Genomic DNA, 19,230 nt, shown 5'->3' with positions numbered 1-19,230 from the left:
GGTCCCTCGAAAGAGGGTAAATGTTCAATTGCGTCCTACATTTTTTAAGAAGTTCAATGTGGTCCCAACTTGTGAAAAAAGAGTACAATTAAATCATTTTTGGTAACGGTGTTAATTTTTTAACGGGCCAGCTGACAGGTGTACTGAAGTTTGCAACATGTCTGAGGAAGGTTACCACGTGGCTGTGTTTAGGGTTTACAACATGGTTGTGTGAGGCAACAATGTTCTTACATGGCAATGTTTTTTTTTTCTTTTTTTTTTGAAATCGGGATCAGAAACAGCCCAAGGCCTTTTCGTTCTTCAGCAGCTCAAGAAATATCATTTCCAGTACTTAGAATATTGAGTTTACAATAAATCATTACAAACAATCGTCGGTGATTAAGTTTCAAATATGAACATTTAATGCCTGTGAGAATTTCTCATCTTAGAATTACAAAGAATTCTAAGATAATTCATCCTGCATATAGATAATTCTATCTTTCAGACCAACTAGGCTACTACAGACAACTAACTAATTGATGAAATTACAAAGAATAAATCACTTGCATGATTTTCAGAGTGAGAATTGCTCATCTTAGAATTGGAATCCAACTGCTAACGGTGTGAATGCATCAATTAGAACCCAGGTGAGATTCCAATATACCGGAGGCGCTAACCTCCACCCAGACGGCCACCGCGCCACTTCTTCGAACCAGCCACCGCGCCACCACCCCTACCGATCTCGGCGTCGACGGCGACCTCAAGCGCCACCGGAACCATTGCCGCTGGCCACAGCCTCAGATCCCCTTTTCCTCCTCGCTCATCTCCACGCGTGAGAGCATCTCCCATCTTGCGTCCTCGTCGCTGCTGCCGACGCCAACGACGACCGTCGCGAGTTGCGGCGCAAAGCGCTAAGCTCTCCCATCTCTTTCTCTTCTTTGTTCGCAAAAGGGGGCCGTTTCCCTCTTCTCCGCATTTGAGAACGACAACCCATGGAGGGTTTTGCCTCCGCTGCACGTGCGCCACCACTAGGTTACACACGTTTACCCTCACACAACCACTTATTAACCTCACACAGCCACGTATTAACCTTCCCTAGACAAGTTGCAAACTTCAGTACATCCTGTCAGCTGGCTCGTTAAAAAATTAACGTCGTTACTAAAAAGGATTTAATTGCACACTTTTTACACAAGTTGGGACAACATTGAACTTCTAAAAAAACGTAGGATCCAATTGAACATTTGGCCCCTTTCGAGGATGTTGCTCCCTCCACCACTACACTTTTCTCCCTCCACCTTCTCAATTTTCTTTAATTCCAATTTCTTCTTCATTTTCCTTACATTATTAAAATACATTAAAAATATATTCAAAAATAATAAATCAAAACATTTAAATTAAATTATTAAAATATCTCCAAAATAAAAAATAAACTAATAAAACAAACCCTAAAATAAAAAACGTAACCTTTAAACGGAGGTGACATCCTTCAACGGATGTCAACATCTGTTTAAGGAAAAACGGATGTCGACATCCGTTTTACCTTAAACGAATGTTGACATCCGTTGAAGGATGTCACCGTTTAAAGGTTACATTTTTTATTTTAGGGTTTTATTTGAAGGTCTATTCGAATACTTATCTGGAGGAAGCACCATACACACTGCACCACGAGAGCCACACTGCACCACGAGAGGGAGACTGCTTCATAATTCTTTGCAACTTGTATCTCACAGCAACGAAAGAAAAAGAGGAAGAACTATAATGTTAAAATGAAAGAAAAATATTTTACTTATCTAGGGGACTAGAATAGGTTATTAGTGGAATAGGTTGTGAATGGGTAAAATTAAAAAATAATAACCCTAAAAATAAAATTTTACTTAGGAGCAAAATAATAAAGGGAAGATGGAGGGAGAAAGATGTGGTGGTGGAAGGAGCAAACACCCTAAAAAAGATAGGCTATTAATTGTTGTGGACCTGAAAAAAGATAGGGCTGTAAATTAGTGGGCCTGGTGGTTACTGCGTTTTAAGTTCAGATAACAGAATGGGCTGGAAAACATTGTCAAGTCCCATGAATCCCCAAAATTAATCACAATCATGTTTATTATTTTATGAAAGTTAAAATGATTTTTTCTATAAAAAAATATCTTACAAAGGGGAAGATATAGAAATTTTACGCTGTTACATAATATGTTGTGATTTTTTTTTTCATTTTTATAATTTTTGTCATAATATATATATTTAAATTTTAGTATTTTAAAATTAAAATAATTATCTTATCATTTTATTCTTTAAAATGATTACTTATTTAAATTTAATTAGTTTTTTAAAATTAAATCAAGTAATTAAAATAAAAAAGAAACACATACGTTTAGTGTACGTGTTTTTCTATTAATATATAGAAAGGAAATATTTTATTTGAATTGAAATGTATACAATATAAGATAGAATTAGAATGTGTATATTCATGAAAAATATTTACAGTTTGTACTATAAAAAAATCTAGGGTTGGTTTGAAAATGAGATATAAGATTTTTTATATCCAAAAGTAATGTGGACGATTTTCAAACCTAGATTTTTCAGAGAGGGACACAAACATAGTCATCATCTACTTTAATTTCTGATACCAATTACTTTTGTTTCGATCTACCTTGAATACTATAGAACCCTCTTTCTGCACGTATCTTATACTAATTTCAAATTATCATCCAATTACATCCTTTAATTAAATTAAATTAAAATTATCTTTTCTTTTAATTTTAATTAAATTAAAATTTAATTTGTTTTTAATGTAAAAAAGTAAAAGTGTAAAGAAGTATAAAGTAAGAAAATAAAAACATAATTAGTGTTAGTCAACTTTATGAAGTACATATCTATTATAACTTTGACAAAAACTTCTCTTATTGATTAAAATATTTTATGAAATTACATTCTGATTAGCATCGATAAAGAATATAATTTAAAAATATATGTATACTTTTATTAAAAGTGACAGGGAAAGTGATCAAGTTGCTTGTAGATGCTTCTTTTGAAAAATGGACTAAATTATTTAAGTGAGTGAAAGTGACACCAAAGTTGAACCAAAAATAAAAGGAAAAAATCTTACCAAAGCTTGAAATTTTTGGCATCGAGAATAGTGGAAACACACACACCAACAAAGGGAAGAGACAATATTAAAATATGTCACAGTAAGAAAAATAATAGAGACAATATTGAAAAAATATATTATCAATAATTATAGCATTTTATACATAAAAACATAAATTGCTGAAGCTATCGTTTTCAATGATTTTTAAGTATTTTAGATCAAATTTATTTGAAAAAAAAGAAAAAAATAAGTTAACAATAAAAGAATACATTTTTACATTCATTTAATATAGTAAAAAAGTAAAATAGTCATAAAAAAGTAAATATTTATAAAAATAAAAAAGTAAAAAGAAAATAAATATAAAAAATTCATGTCTCTCAAAATATATTTTTTAAAAGATATTGAAAAATATGTTACGTAACAGACGAGAAAAGAAATAAAGAAAATATGAGGTTGATTCCTATCCTTGTTATTATTTTGACTTTTACTCTTTAATGAGAAAGTCGTAATTTTTCTGTCTTTAATTATCTCTTATTACTTTTAACTACTCTTATTTTTTCAATTAAGACAAAATACGTTTTTAATTAGTTAAAAATGACGTTTCCTTAAGTAGAAAATTCCGAATATAATATTCAATTTATTTAGTTCCTTAATTTATTTATCATAAATACTGCAGTAATTAATAGCAATATCGTTAGACATAAAATTTTGTCAGTAAAGATTTGGATAAAATATTTAGTATTCTCTTACTACTTAATCCTGATTTTATCTTTTATTTTATTTATACTTCTAACTCTTATCTTTTATTAAATCCTCTATTAATTATATTATTTTATCCAGAATCAATAAAAATAAGATAAATAATTAATATAGATTTTATAACGTTTAATTTAGATTTTAGAAAAAAGAAATATTGATGAGTCTGAACATGTAAAATATATACTAAAATTACGTCATAAATTCTGTAAAATTATTTTATTAATAACACCTCATGGTAACTAATCTTAAACAAAAAATATAGTACAAGAACTTTATAGAAACAAAAAATATAAATATATTTTTTTGTCATCAAATATCTATTATATTAAGACCAATGAAATATTGGATAAGCAATGATTTTTTAAATAATTACTCGTATCCAAATTAACAAGTTATCATAAATAATAATTTGTATAATATTCAAATAAATAATTTTATACTTTTCGTATGATAAAATTATTTTTATTAGATTTATTTAAATTTTAAAATATTCATAAATTTAAATATTATTTTTCACTGAGTCTTTGTTTAACTTTTTTATCAAATAAATATTTAATTTTTTTATATTTTTCAATTAAGTTATTTTTATTATTTGGACAAGTACTTATTATTTTATTAAATAATTTTACTTCATCACTATATCAATTTGTGTAACAATTCTTTAATAAATATAGATACATCCGGATAACCTAATTATCTTGATTTTCACCATGTTTTTAATTAATATAATAAAACTCATTTATTACTTTATATTAGCGATAATATCATTTTTATTAGTTACAAGATCTTACATGATTGAATAACATTACTACACAAAACAACAACCAAATCTCTAAAAAACTAAACCATAGAGACTAAATTAGAAAATATAAAATTTTTAATTATTCAATGAAAAAAAAAACTAAAAAGCACTTATCTAAATTATTTTTATTGTTATTTTTCACCATCAAGATTATGACAAAATCTTAAACATTTATGAAAAAGAAGATAAAAGATTAATATTTATGAAAAAAAGATAAATTAAAAATATCTCAATTAAGTTTTATTATTATTATATTTATTATTATTTATCACGTTCGAAAGTATGACATAATCTTAAATATTTATGAAAACGGTCAAGGAATATTATAGTGCATTACAAAATTATAGAAAAATAAATTAAAATATAATATATCCAGCCAAATTTGAGTAGAATAATAGACATACTAACAATTTAACTTATTTATCCTAAAATTATTACTTTTAATTGAATATATTAAATTAATTTAGTTTTCAAAATAATTTTTCTCCTTTAATAAGATTTATTTAATTTTTATGTGAGACTTAAGTTTGGTCATTTAATTTATTTGAGTTACTTTTTCACCTTAATAACTATTAACAACCAGCACATAATATCATTTATTATAGTCAAAACTATAATATATTAATCAAAAATTTTATTTATACATATTTAAACTTATATCCTTACATCAATACATATCTCACAAACTTAAATAAAAAAAAATACAAATCTTTGATATGGCAAATACTTAAAAGTAGTTAACAATGTTATCCTAACTAAAAAATATAAAAATATGGCAAATACAAATCTTTGATATGGCAAATACAAATCTTGATTTTCTTTATCTTTTATTTTATTTTATCTCTAACTCTTTATGTTCTTGTATTTCATTTCTCTATTTAAATGAATCATATCCAAAATCTATTACACTATCTTTTCCTTCAAAATTATCATTTCCATTTTCTGGAAAACCATCATTTGTGTGAGAGAGTTAAGTATAAAGAGAATTGTTTCTTACTCATTGTTCCAAAGTATGGAGATTGAAAGGAAGATTTCTCAAAGGTCATCATCACCTACTACATGTACAGATTGGATAAATGGTAATTGTCCAAAGGGTGAAGAATGTCCAAATTTACATTGGTGGGTTAACACAAACAACAACTTTCATAATGATAAGGTAATTTTTTTTATCCTTTTGCATTAAAATGTTAATAATGATAACATTTTCATACTATGTTCTTTTATTCCAAATTAATTTAGTTTTGAATTAAAAAGATAAGTCACATCTGATTATGTGGTTATTGATGTTATTTTCTATTCACAATAGTAATAATCGAGAATCACAAAAAAATGAGATTGAAAAAGTTTTGCATTGTTTTAGAATTATAAATTAATGTAGAAATGTTACAATAGGATATGCCTTCAATAGGATGTCATTTTTTTTACTAAAGAAAAATACGCAAAATGATTATGGTGAAAGTTCAATTTGGAATGTTTCATGTCTTTGCGGCATGTTTATCTAGTAATTTTTTTTACATAAAAATAATCTTTTATTATAATAACAATAATTATTCTTTTATTTTTACTTTTAGATGTTAAAAATTTAAATTTTTCATTTGATTTTTTTACATTGTTATATTTTGTAATTTATTTATCAATTGATGAACAAACATTTTTTTTCAGAGAGATCATTCAAGTTTTACAAGATTAGTTTGTTGGATACCACCTCCAAAAGGATATGTTAAAATTAACTGTGATGGAGCTTACACTTGGGATGGAAAAAAGGCCGCTGCAGGAGGTGTTATCAGAGATTCTCAGGGTGATTTTCTTTTTGCTTTCTCAAGTGTGTTAAAAGTTGATTCAGCAGCAGAAGCTGAATTATTTGTAATCAAGCTTGGAATGGAAATAGGAATATCAATGGGATATAAAAATTTGATCGTTGAAAGTGATTCGTTAACAGCTATCCAACTTATTAATGGGAGAGTCATCCATCAAAAACATCCATTTTATGCTCTTGTTTCTTCAATAATACAGATGGGTGCCAAAGTTGATTACGTTACTTGGAATCATGTATTTAGAGAGACCAATTCGGCCGCAGATAGTCTTGCTAAATATGGACTATCCTTATCCTCAAAATCACCTGTTATACTTTTTAAATTTCCTCCAAATTTTCTTCTTTTACCTTTATGTGCGGATAAAATTGGAACAATGTATTATCGTTAAATGTATTTTCTTCTCATATTTTGGATGAGAATATTTCATAATAAAATTCTTTTTTTCCATATTTGCTACTTGTACATTTCTTTTATTTTAAATATTCTAAATCATAATAATTAGTTATTATATTATTATTTTTAATTAATTATATCTTTATTATATTGTCAACCTCCAAGTAAAAATAATAGAAAAAAGAAAAAAATACAATTAATTTCAAAATAAAGAAAGATAAAATAAAAAAATAAAAATTATACAAAATATATTTATTAATTTGAGAAATAACATATCTAATTATGTGTATTTAGTTTTATTTTATTTTGTTTCAGTTTAGCTTAATTTATTTTATTTTAATTTATTGTGTTTTATTTTAGTTCATCTTTTTTATCTTATCCCATGTTTACTTTTATTTGTTTTTTAAAGAAATGGTGAGAAAATGAAAAGAATGATTGAAGTGAAATAGAAAGAGAGGTGAAGGCTCTCCACACTATCAACCATTTCGAGGCAAACCCAAAACCCCATAATAATAATAATAATATTATTATTATTATTATGATTATTATTATTATTATTATTAAAATATGTAAATATTCTCTTTCTACCACGGTGTTTTATTAAGGTCTTTCACCACAAGAAAACTAATGTATAACACCTTTATTATAAAGAAAAATCTTTGAAAGAATTTTTTTATCATTATCTGACTGAAAAACTTTAATAGTGGTGTTAACCTTGAGTTTCAACATATGAGAAAAATCGAGGAATAAGTTTGTTAAAGTCATATTTGTTTTTAAGCACATATAAATCCTAATGAAATATTATTTTTTATCATCAACTAAATGGAGAAAATAGCAAAATTCTTTATATGTAGGATATTCATGTCCTTATCTATTATAATGGTAGGAATATCACTCTAAGTAGTATCACTAGACATTTTTGTAGTGAGAAAATGAATCAATTTTGGCACGAGCAAGAGTTAAAATAGATAAAGAACTTGAAGAACTATTAGGTTGATTCCTATCCTTGTAATAATTTTGACTTCTAGGCTTTTATGAGAAAATTGTAATATTTTCTGTTTTTAATTATCTCTTGCTACTTTTAACAGCTTTTATTTTTTTTAATTAAGACAAAATACATTTTTAATTAGTTAAAAATGACGTTTCTTAGGTAGAAAAATCCAAATATAAATATAATATTCATGTTATTTCGTTCACATATCTTGTCAGGAATGGATGATCCTTCCTTGATGTATTTATCATAAAGTAATTAATAATAATAATAACGTTGGACATAAAATTTCGTCGGTAAAGATTTGGATAAAATATTTAGTATTCTTTTATTACTTAATCCTGATATTATCTTATCTTTTTATCTTTATTAAATCCTCTATTAATTATATTCTTTTATCCAGAATCAATAAAAATAAGATAGATAATTAATTTAGATCTTATAATGTTTAATCTAGATTTTAGAAAACAAAATAATGATGAGTCTGAACATGTAAAATAGATACTAAAATTACATCATAAATTCTGTAAAATTATTTTATTAATAACACCTCATGGTAACTAATCTTAAACAAAGAAGTATAGTACAAGGACCAACTTCATAGAAACAAAAAATATAAATATATTTTTTTGTTATCAATATATATTATATTAAGATCAACGAAATATTGGATAAACAATAATTTTTTAAATAATTACTCGTATCCAAATTAACAGGTTACCATAAATAATAATTTGTATAATATTCAAATGAATAATTTTATGTTTTTCGTTTGATAAAATAATTTTTATTAGATTTATTTAAATTTTAAAATATTCATAAATATAAATATTTTTTACTGAGTCTTTGTTAAATTTTTTTATTAAATAAATATTTAAACTTTTTATATTTTTCAATTAAGTTATTTTTATTATTTGAACAATGTACTTATTATTTTATTAAATATTTTTACTTCATCACTGTATCAATTTGTGTAACTGTTCCTTAATAAATATAGATACATCTTGGTAACCTAATTATCTTGATGTTCATCACCATGTTTTTAATTAATATAATAAAACTCATTTATTATTTTATATTAGCGACAATATCATTATTATTAGTTACAAAATCTTACATGATACTACACAAAACAACAACCGCATCTAAAAAAAAATAAACCATAGAGATTAAATTAGAAAATATAAATGTTTTATTTATTCAATGAAAAAACACTAAAAAGCACTTATCTAAATTATTAATTTTGTTATTTAGAGGTCGTTCGTCCTTGACGTGGTAGCAAAACTCAGTTTTTCAAAACTCACGCCACTCCCTCTGATGGGGAAGTGCATACCTAGAGAGAATATACTAAATGACATTTAAGAGAATGGGAAAGAAATTAAAAATGAAAGAAATTAAAAATAAAAGAGATTAAGGAAGAGGAAACTTATGATTTGAAGATTCGCCACTTGAAGGAAGCTTTAAGATAAGCATCAAAGGAGGACCGCCACTTGCTTGAGCAAGATAAGGTCTGCCCAAAATAGGGACTTTGGAGACAGAATACTATCTCAAAGAAGATTGCAAAAGTGCAAATCAACTCAAAATTCAATTGATCCAAGGTAAGGTACAAAAAGGAGACCCCTAAGCCTTCTTATATAACCTTTGGAGTGAGCTAGGATGCAAGATCTAGGAGATGTAGGACTTATGAGTGTGGAGGCCGTCCAGTAGCTGCTGCAGTTCCTCTAGGGACTTTTGAGTCCCACATTGCTCAATTCTCTCCACTCCAAAGGGTTTAAAAGGCAACTAGTTCTCCTATAGTTCAAAACATGAAAGCTAGTTATGTTATCTAATGCTACACGCCTAGGACGCCCATTTCCTCTTCTTTTCTTTTTAAAACCAAGCCATGGAGAATCCCACATTGCTTGTTCTTAAAGAGAAAGAAGAGTTTATAAGCGTTTATTCACAAGAACTAAGAGAAAGAAATCAAAGAGGCAAATACACGCCTATGAAACCTATTCTACTTTTTTTGTGCTTTTTGTCACTCTGAAACTCTTCATTCTTGACCTATGTATGATCATATCACCCTCTGCATGCAACCTTCTTCTCCAAATCTCTGAAACATTTCCTCCTCCTTCTCTCTAAAAACCCTTCCTTCTCTCTACGAAATCTCACCCTTTCTCTTCTCCGATCACCACTCAGGCACCGCAGAAGCACTTCCGACATCAAGTGCTTCAGTTTGAACCGATCGTTTTCGGGTTCTGAACTGGTAAGTTCTTCTTCTCCTTTAGCCGTTCGTTTTCTGGCACATGTAAACCAATATTCTGGTTGCATGAGTTCATCTCGTTCTGAGCCATTTTTGGTCTTTTGTTTGGTTTAGTTTTGGAGAATTGTTGAGCGTTAAGGATAGAAGGACTTGTAGTAGGGCGAACCGTATTTCTGCCTCTAGGAGCGTTCGGTCACGCTCAGAGGTAAGGGAAGCTTATTAATCTAATTTGTATGTTGCTGTATTGCATGAACATTCATTGATTTGATGATTTAAAATGAAATATGATTGTGCTATGTTCTGATGTATGAAGTATGTGAAATTTTTATGATATGGATGTATGAAATTATGTATATAAATGTTGAGAAATTGAATTGAGATAAATGATTTCTAAGTATGAAATTTTCCTATGAAAGTGTACGTTCGTCACTGAACGGTCCTTGATCGTTCGGTTTTTCTAGTGAACTTGGTTGGAATTGGATTCTTTCATTTGGGAAGAATCCTAGTTGAGGACGAGCGCCTTCGTTTCGTAATACTATGCATGAGCGTTCGGCCAAGCATAGTTGTTTCTTGATATTCGGTTATAAACTTAAGTATATATATATATATATATATATATATATATATATATATATATATATATATATATATATATATGTATTTGTATATTTTCGTTTGTTCTTAAACACTACTTAAAATGGTATCTTATTATATTTATCAAGCCTTCTACTATAAGTTTAGTAGTGCTCGGTCTTACACCAAGCGCTCGTACTGAGTAGTGCTCGGTCTTACACCAAGCGCTCATTCTCCTTTCTTTTCTATAATCTATATTGATGAAAATAACGTTCGTCCAACTTCAATAGAGTTCTCTCTACCGTGCTCGGTCATTGACTGACATTCGGTTTTCTTGATGTAAACTCAAATAAGCTAAGTATTTATAAGCGTACGGTTTCTTCATGCGAATTCTTCTAAGTATTATTCTTTGAAGTGTCTGTATTCATCGGTTTTGGCCTAGAGTCTTAGCACTTGGCATGGTCTTTTCAGTGTTCGGTTTGAGCTCTCAAGAGTCAGTTCATTTAATTGGCTCACTTTGTAAATAACATTCGTTCCATTCATTCGTGTGATATCTAATTGTACTCGGTTCCTTTCTCAACCTGATAGTAAACCTCTCGGTCTTAATCTATTCTGGAACTGGAGACCTCTTGGTCTCGCTCCAAGTGTTCGGTCTCGTTCTTAGTTGGGGTTGAACGTCCGGTATTTGGTGTCCTTAATAATCTTTGTACGAAGGTGAAATTGAGATGATTAATAATGAAAGATGAAGAGAATATGATATGGATGAAATGTTTTGGATTATGGACGAGCTTTCCGAGGAGGAATAGCTCATGAATGTATATTGGAATTTGTAAAGTATGAATGTGGACATGCTAAGCTGGCGGTTCATCCTGATGTTCCGTGATTACTCGTCCTCACGTAGAGGAGGGTAAGTCATGTGTGGGAACGACAGGAGGTCCTAGTCCTTATGGTTAATTTGGACAGATATGACTAACCTTAGGTGGCAGCTGTTGAGGGTATCCCAATTACTACATCACCCGGGTGCACGAACGTCGTAGCTACACAGATTTCATACAGTCTGGACAGTCAGTCTAGTATTAGGCTTTGCATGAACGAGTGATGAATTATCTTGTTTAGTTGATTGTGTGAAATATATGTTTATACATGAATTAAATTACATAAGCTTACCCTGTGTTTTCTGTCTTGTCTATTTTGTACATTCGGTTGTCCTTCTATTGCAATGATCATACATGTGGATGTGAGCAGAAGGAGACGAGCTACTGGAAGAAGCGCTGAAGGAAGATAACTTAGTAGAAGTAGAAGTTAAGACCGAACAGTAGAACCGTTCGGTCAGTAGCATAGCCTGATAGTAAGGTGATCGTTCGATCACCTTTTCCCTTTTCTTTTGCTTGACCATTCGGTATGATTCTTTTGTAAACAGTTCGGTCAGAATTGCAACCCTGTTCAACTTTGAATTTCTTGTCTTTTTTTGTAAGGTCGTTCGGCCACAACCGTACGTTCTACTTTAATGTAAAACTGATTTGTAATATTATTCAATGTAATTATTCTATCATATAGTTTTCGACTGTATTTTTGGGATGTTACAGTCACAGTCAAGATTATGACAAAATCTTAAACATTTATGAAAAAGTAAATAAAAGATAAAAGATTAATATTTATGAAAAAAAATAATTAAAAATATCTTAAGTTTTATTATTATTATATTTATTATTATTTATTATTATTTATCACATTCGAAAGTATGACATAATCTTAAAAATTTATGAAAACGGTCAAGCAATATTATAGTCCATTACAAACTTATAGAAAAATAAAATTAAAATATAATATATCCAGCCAAATTTCAGTCGAATAATTAACATACTAACAATTTAAATCATTTAACCTAAAACTATTACTTTTAATTGAATATATTCAATTAATTTAGTTTTGAAAATAAATTATCTCCTTTAATAAGATTTATTTAGTTTTTATGTGAGACTTAAGTTTAGTCATTTAATTTATTTGAGTTACTTTTTCACCTTAATAACTATTAACAACCAACACATAATATTATGTATTATAGTAAAAAATCTATAATATATAAATCAAAATTTTCATTTATACATATTTAAATTTATATCCTTACATCAATAAATATCTCACAAACTTAAATAAAAAAATACAAAATCTTAGATACTGCAAATACTTAAAAGCAGTTAACAATGTTAACCTAACTAAAATATATACAAATATTTATGATATATATATATATATATATATATATATATATATATATATATATATATATATATATATATATATATATTCATATTCGTTTAGTTAGGACAGAAAACTACATTTATAGATTTGGAGCATCAGATATTGCACAAATATTTTAAATTTTTATAGGATTGTATTTTTTTATCCATCGTAGTATATAAATCAACTTTAATGGTTTACTTAAAACTAAAGATACGATAATTAATATGGTTTATTGTTATTTTTATTTTATTTTTATCTTTCGTCATTTATTTTATTTTTATTTTATTTTTATCTTTCGTCATTTATTTTATTTTTATTTTATTTTATTATATTATCTTGATTATTTTTTATCTTTTATTTTATTTTATCTCTAACTCTTTATGTTCTAGTATTTCATTTCTCTATTTAAATGAATCATATCCAAAATCTATTACACTATCTTTTCCTTCAAAATTATCATTTCCATTTTCTTTGAAAACCATTTCTCTGAGAGAGTTAAGTCTATACAGAATTGTATCTTGTTCATTGTTACAAAATATGGAGGTAGGAAGGAAGATATCTCAAAGTTCATCATCACCTACTACATGTGCAGATTGGATAAATGGTAATTGTCCAAAGGGTGAAGAATGCCCAAATTTACATTGGTGGGTTAACACAAACTACAACTTTCATATTGATAAGGTAAATTTCTTTTATCCTTTTGCATTAAAATGTTAATAATGATAAAATTTTCATACTGTGTTCGTTTATTCTAAATTAATTTAGTTTTGAATTAAAAAGATAAGTCATATTGTTCACGGATTATGTTGCTATTGATGTTATTTTTTATTCACAACAGTAATAATCGAGAATCACAAAGAAATGAGATTGAAAAAGTTTTGCATTGTTTTATAATTATAAATTAATGTAAAAATGTCACAATAGGATATGCATTCAATAGGATGCCATATTTATTTACTAAAGAAAAATACGCAAAAAGATTATGGTGAAAGTTCAATTTGAAATGTTTTATGTCTTTGAAGCATGTTTATCTAGTAATTTTTTTGACATAAAAATCATCTTTTATTATTATTATTCTTTTATTTTTACTTTCAATTAGATGTTAAAAATGTAAATTTTCATTCGATCTTTTTACATTGTTATATTTTGTAATTTATTTATCAATTGATGAACAAACATTTTTTTTCCAGAGAGATAATTCATGTTTTACAAGATTAGTTTGTTGGATACCACCTCCAAAAGGATATGTTAAAATTAACTGTGATGGAGCTTACACTTGGGATGGAAAAAAGGCCGCTGCAGGAGGCATTATCAGAGATTCTCAGGGTGATTTTCTTTTTGCCTTCTCAAGTGTGTTAAAAGTTGATTCAGCAGCAGAAGCTGAATTATTTGCAATCAAGCTTGGAATGGAAATAGGAATATCAATGGGATATAAAAATTTGATCGTTGAAAGTGATTCATTAATAGCTATCCAACTTATTAATGGAAGAGTCATCCATCAAAACCATCCATTTTATGCTCTTGTTTCTTCGATAATAGAGATGGGTGCCAAAGTTGATTACATTACTTGGAATCATGTATTTAGAGAGACCAATTCGGTAGCAGATGGTCTTGCTAAATATGGACTATCGTTATCTTCAAAATCACCTGTTATACTTTTTAAATTTCCTCCAAATTTTCTTCTTTTACCTTTATGTGCAGATAAAATTGGAACAATGTATTATCGTTAAATGTATTTTCTTCTCATATTTTGGATGAGAATATTTCATAGTAAAATTCTTTTTTTCCATATTTGCTACATTCTATATTTCTTTTATTTTCAATATTCCAAAGCATAACAATTAGTTATTTTATTATTATTTTTTATTAATTTTATCGTTATTATATTGTCAACCTCCAAGTAAAAATAATAGAAAAAAGAAAAAAATACAATTAATTTCAAAATAAAGAAAGATAAAATACAAAAATAAAAATTATACAAAATATATTTATTAATTTGAGAAATAACATATCTAATTATGTGTATTTAGTTTTATTTTATTTTGTTTCAGTTTAGCTTAATTTTTTTTATTTTAATTTATTGTGTTTTATTTTAGTTCATCTTTTTTATCTTATCCCATGTTTATTTTATTTGTTTTTTAAAGAAATGGTGAGAAAATGAAAAGAATGATTGAAGTGAAGTAGAAAGAGAGGTCAAGACTCTCCACACTATCAACCCTTTCGAGGGAAACCCAAAACCCAATAATAATAATAATAATAATAATAATAATAATAATAGTAATAATAATAATAATAATAACTTGAATAACTTTGCCATGATGTAGACACCTTGTGGGAAAGCATTAATTAATGAATCATGCTGTTTGTATGGATCATGTTGCATATGTACTGTATTTTATGAGTATACGTATGCCAGGTATGGATACAAATTGGGCATGATTAAGTAAATAGTACGTGCTTACAATAATATGTTAATATAAAAAGAAAATGGATGTCCAATGCTGATATTGCAGAGTATTTGTTTGGCATAAGTAACTAAAATTGATGTCATAATTTCTAGTATTAATCTAAATCGTATAAATAAAATTAGTAGGTGGTAAAAATCTTATAAATGTTAATGTTAGATCATATATAAATTAAATCGAGACAAAAAAACCAAAGAAACCACTTAAAAAACTTAATTTATTTGATTAGTTAGTAATATCATCATTATAATATAAAATATTAGCTTAATGATGTATAATAAACCAAAACAAAGGGTATACGTTTTGCGTACATCTCACGAACACGTATTTTTAATGGATTATTAGGGGATAGTGTTAGCTGAGGAGTGCACTCCCAAGTTTTAGAAAACGACGCCGTTAGCACGTGTCAAAATTCTATTGGCCTCGCTTCTGTTAAATTTCCACCAGTTCTTTCTTCGCCCAATCCATTCCCTTTTGACTTCCCCATGGCTCGCTACTCCCTCTGCGCTCTCCTCCTCTTCGCCGCCGTGGCCGCCGCCGCTGGCGCCAACACCGACGCTGATGACATCCTGATCCGTCAGGTGGTGCCGGAGGGCGAGGTGGAGGACCACATGCTGAACGCGGAGCACCACTTCTCGAACTTCAAGGCGAAGTTCGGGAAAACCTACGCGACGAAGGAAGAACACGATCATCGCTTCGGGGTATTCAAGTCAAACCTGCGCAGGGCGAGGCTTCACGCGCAACTCGACCCCTCCGCCGTCCACGGCGTCACCAAATTCTCCGATCTCACTCCGGCGGAGTTCCATCGCCAGTTCCTCGGTCTCAAACCGCTCCGCTTGCCGTCAAACGCGCAGAAGGCCCCCATCCTCCCCACCAACAATCTCCCAAAAGATTTCGATTGGAGAGACAAAGGAGCCGTCACTAACGTCAAGGACCAAGTAATTATCATATTAATACTAATAAATTAATTGTTATTATTAGTATTATTTGATGAGTTTTTTATTTGGCGTGAAATTTAATTTGTGTTATGTGTTTAGGGTGCGTGTGGATCGTGTTGGTCTTTCAGTACCACGGGGGCATTGGAAGGAGCTCACTTTTTGGCTACTGGTGAGCTTGTGAGTCTTAGTGAGCAACAGCTTGTGGATTGCGACCACGTGGTTCGTTTCTCTCTCTTTTTGTCTTTTCCTTTTCTTTTTTTAGCCCCTTTTGGATTTCGATCTTGCCTTTTGGTGTTTGCAGTATGATCGCATAGTGTTTGTAAAATTGATGGGGTTCAAATTAATTTTTGAAGTCAAGTGTTCTCAAGAAAATTTCTTTTATTTTCAAGCAAAAGTTGTCTGAGATTGTTTCAAGACAAAATCAATTTTGGACTCGGATGCATTTTTTCCAGTGAGATCAAACACTTTTGAACATTTAAAGTCGGTTTAACCGATATATCAACATGATTTTGTATGATTTGAAGTGTATCGTAACATTATTGCATCTGATTTGAGTGTGTTTATGATACGCTATTTTACGGTGTATGGTTGTAAAGGAAAATCATAGGTTGTAGTAAATAATTGTTTGATTTTGATTTTATAAATATTTCCGCGACTTTAAAAACTGTTTTGATCACAATAACATACTCCGGATGCTCAGTAATGTGATCAAGACATGATTTTCCCGACCGTAAGCTAACACACTTCTAAATAATAGCCATATCCATGTTAGACATGATTCCTGATTGGAAATTTCAGATGATATTTACTGTGTTTTACTATTTTACTTTATTTTCAACTGTTATATTAATACGAATGAAAATTCTACTATATTTATGTAATGGTGTTGTGTGATGGAACATTGATGAATGTGATGTGTATTCTACCTTTTCGAACATCGATCTTCTTTTCTAGTTTATGTTTTGTATTTTTTTCTTGCTAATTTTATGGTGCTTTTAGAAGTTGTAAAGTAATTATGCTATCCACTTATATTCCATAATTTCAAAGTTTATTAGAATCCTTTGTTAGTGTAATATGTCATTTGTGTCTAGATCACATGTGTACCTTGGTAGTTGGTAAGACAGTAAAGTACTAAAATTTGCCACCACTCTGATATATAATGATGAATTAACGGCTGTGAATCTCGCAGTGTGATCCAGAAGAATATGGAGCGTGTGACTCAGGCTGTAATGGTGGCTTGATGAACAACGCATTTGAGTACATACTTGGGGCTGGGGGAGTACAGAGAGAAAAGGACTATCCATACACTGGAAGAGATAGCTCCTGCAAATTTGATAAAAGCAAAATTGCAGCTTCTGTAGCTAATTACAGTGTGATTTCCCTTGATGAAGAACAAATTGCTGCAAATCTTGTGAAGAATGGCCCTCTTGCAGGTACCTTATTTGTTCTCATTAAAAAAAGATTTGGCACCCTTACTTCTACCCCCTTCCCGCTCCATAAAGGAATTATGTTGACATATCTTTTTGATCTTTACTTTTTTTGGTACAAAATAAATTACGATACACATATTTAATGGGGAATTATAGAAATACTGACTGTTGCTTTGCTTGGTACAGTTGCTATCAATGCAGTATATATGCAGACATACATTGGTGGTGTCTCTTGTCCATACATCTGTGGGAAGCATTTGGATCATGGGGTTCTTTTAGTGGGTTATGGTGAAGGTGCATATGCTCCCATTCGTTTTAAGGAAAAGCCTTACTGGATCATTAAGAATTCGTGGGGGGAGAGCTGGGGAGAGAATGGATACTACAAGATCTGCAGAGGTAAAAATGTATGTGGAGTAGATTCCATGGTCTCAACAGTAGGTGCTATACATACATCCAGCCAGTAAACACTAGGATATAATATATCATTCTGGTTGTGTGATGTGATACTGGACTAGAATAGTTTGTATAAATATTTATGTTATGAACTCTGTCGTTTGGATCAGTAAACTTCTAAGATCATGTTGTTTATGCAGTATGTAATTCTGTATGCTTGTCAGTCCAGTGCCTATGTTCTTTGTTATGGCAACTTGGCAGAGTAAATGGATTGGAAATACTTCAGTGTAAAATCTTATTACTTATTAATTTGCAGTGTATCTTTTGAAATATTGCGCTAATTGGGCTGGGTTCAGCTTATAAAATGATTTCTCGGTTTATTGAATGCCATACATGAGTCTGGAAACTAATTGAAAGATTGAAAAGATACACTGTAGGGTGATGAAGGGGATATACCTGTGGACCTCAAATCATATAAGAAGGAACTCAAATGGAATAATAATGCCAAGAACAAAGATGTTAAACCTGCAACAAATCAAACACACTCAACAGCATTTTAACATGTCAGATGATACCACTCACATACTATAGAAAAGACCAAAGTATATATGATGCGTTTCTAAAAGGAAAGACATTAGTTGGAGGCTCATCTAAAAATCTGAACTGAAACATAGCAAATGAGTAGCACTTTGTGAAGGAAAACATTAGACAGATCTTACTGAATAAAATAATTGAATGATTAGCTCTTTGTGAAAGAAAAACGATAGACAAATCTTAACATGCAGTAAAAGTGAAGAAGAAATTCAAAGTAAATATGATGCATCAAGACATGAATTTCTTGGAGGAAAGATATGACTTCAAGGCCCACTATTAAAGTCAGCAAAACTTTTTGTTATACAAAAAGCACTTTGTCAAAGAAAAGATTTGACAAATATGAATGATGACCGAAACAAGAAAAAACTGAAGTATATAATAGAAAAGCTGGAAAATGCATTTCAAAATTGGAAAGAGCTGAACTCAAGGGCAGTCCATGTAAGTCATAACATAAACATGTTATATATAGAACAAGCAACTGTTGCTAATGCTTGGAGGCAACAACTATAACAATTCTTATTTCACTCAAAA

At 29.4% G+C, this 19,230-nt stretch overlaps 1 protein-coding gene across 1 annotated transcript; it reads left to right on the top strand.

Moving 5' to 3' along the window:
* Nucleotides 1–15,795: 15,795 nt before the first annotated feature.
* Nucleotides 15,796–18,435, top strand: LOC108338501 (cysteine proteinase 15A). Its single transcript, XM_017575413.2, has 4 exons — nt 15,796–16,282; nt 16,382–16,501; nt 17,472–17,715; nt 17,899–18,435. Exons 1-4 carry the CDS (start codon nt 15,830–15,832, stop codon nt 18,174–18,176), a joined length of 1,095 nt encoding a protein of 364 aa, XP_017430902.1. The 5' UTR covers nt 15,796–15,829; the 3' UTR covers nt 18,177–18,435.
* The last annotated feature ends 795 nt before the right edge of the window (nt 18,436–19,230 follow it).

The sequence above is a fragment of the Vigna angularis genome, chromosome 7, assembly GCF_016808095.1.
Source record: "Vigna angularis cultivar LongXiaoDou No.4 chromosome 7, ASM1680809v1, whole genome shotgun sequence".
In the NCBI taxonomy this organism is placed as follows: domain Eukaryota; kingdom Viridiplantae; phylum Streptophyta; class Magnoliopsida; order Fabales; family Fabaceae; genus Vigna; species Vigna angularis.
Note: the sequence above shows the minus strand (reverse complement) of the source record. Positions and strands in the feature narration are given on the sequence as shown.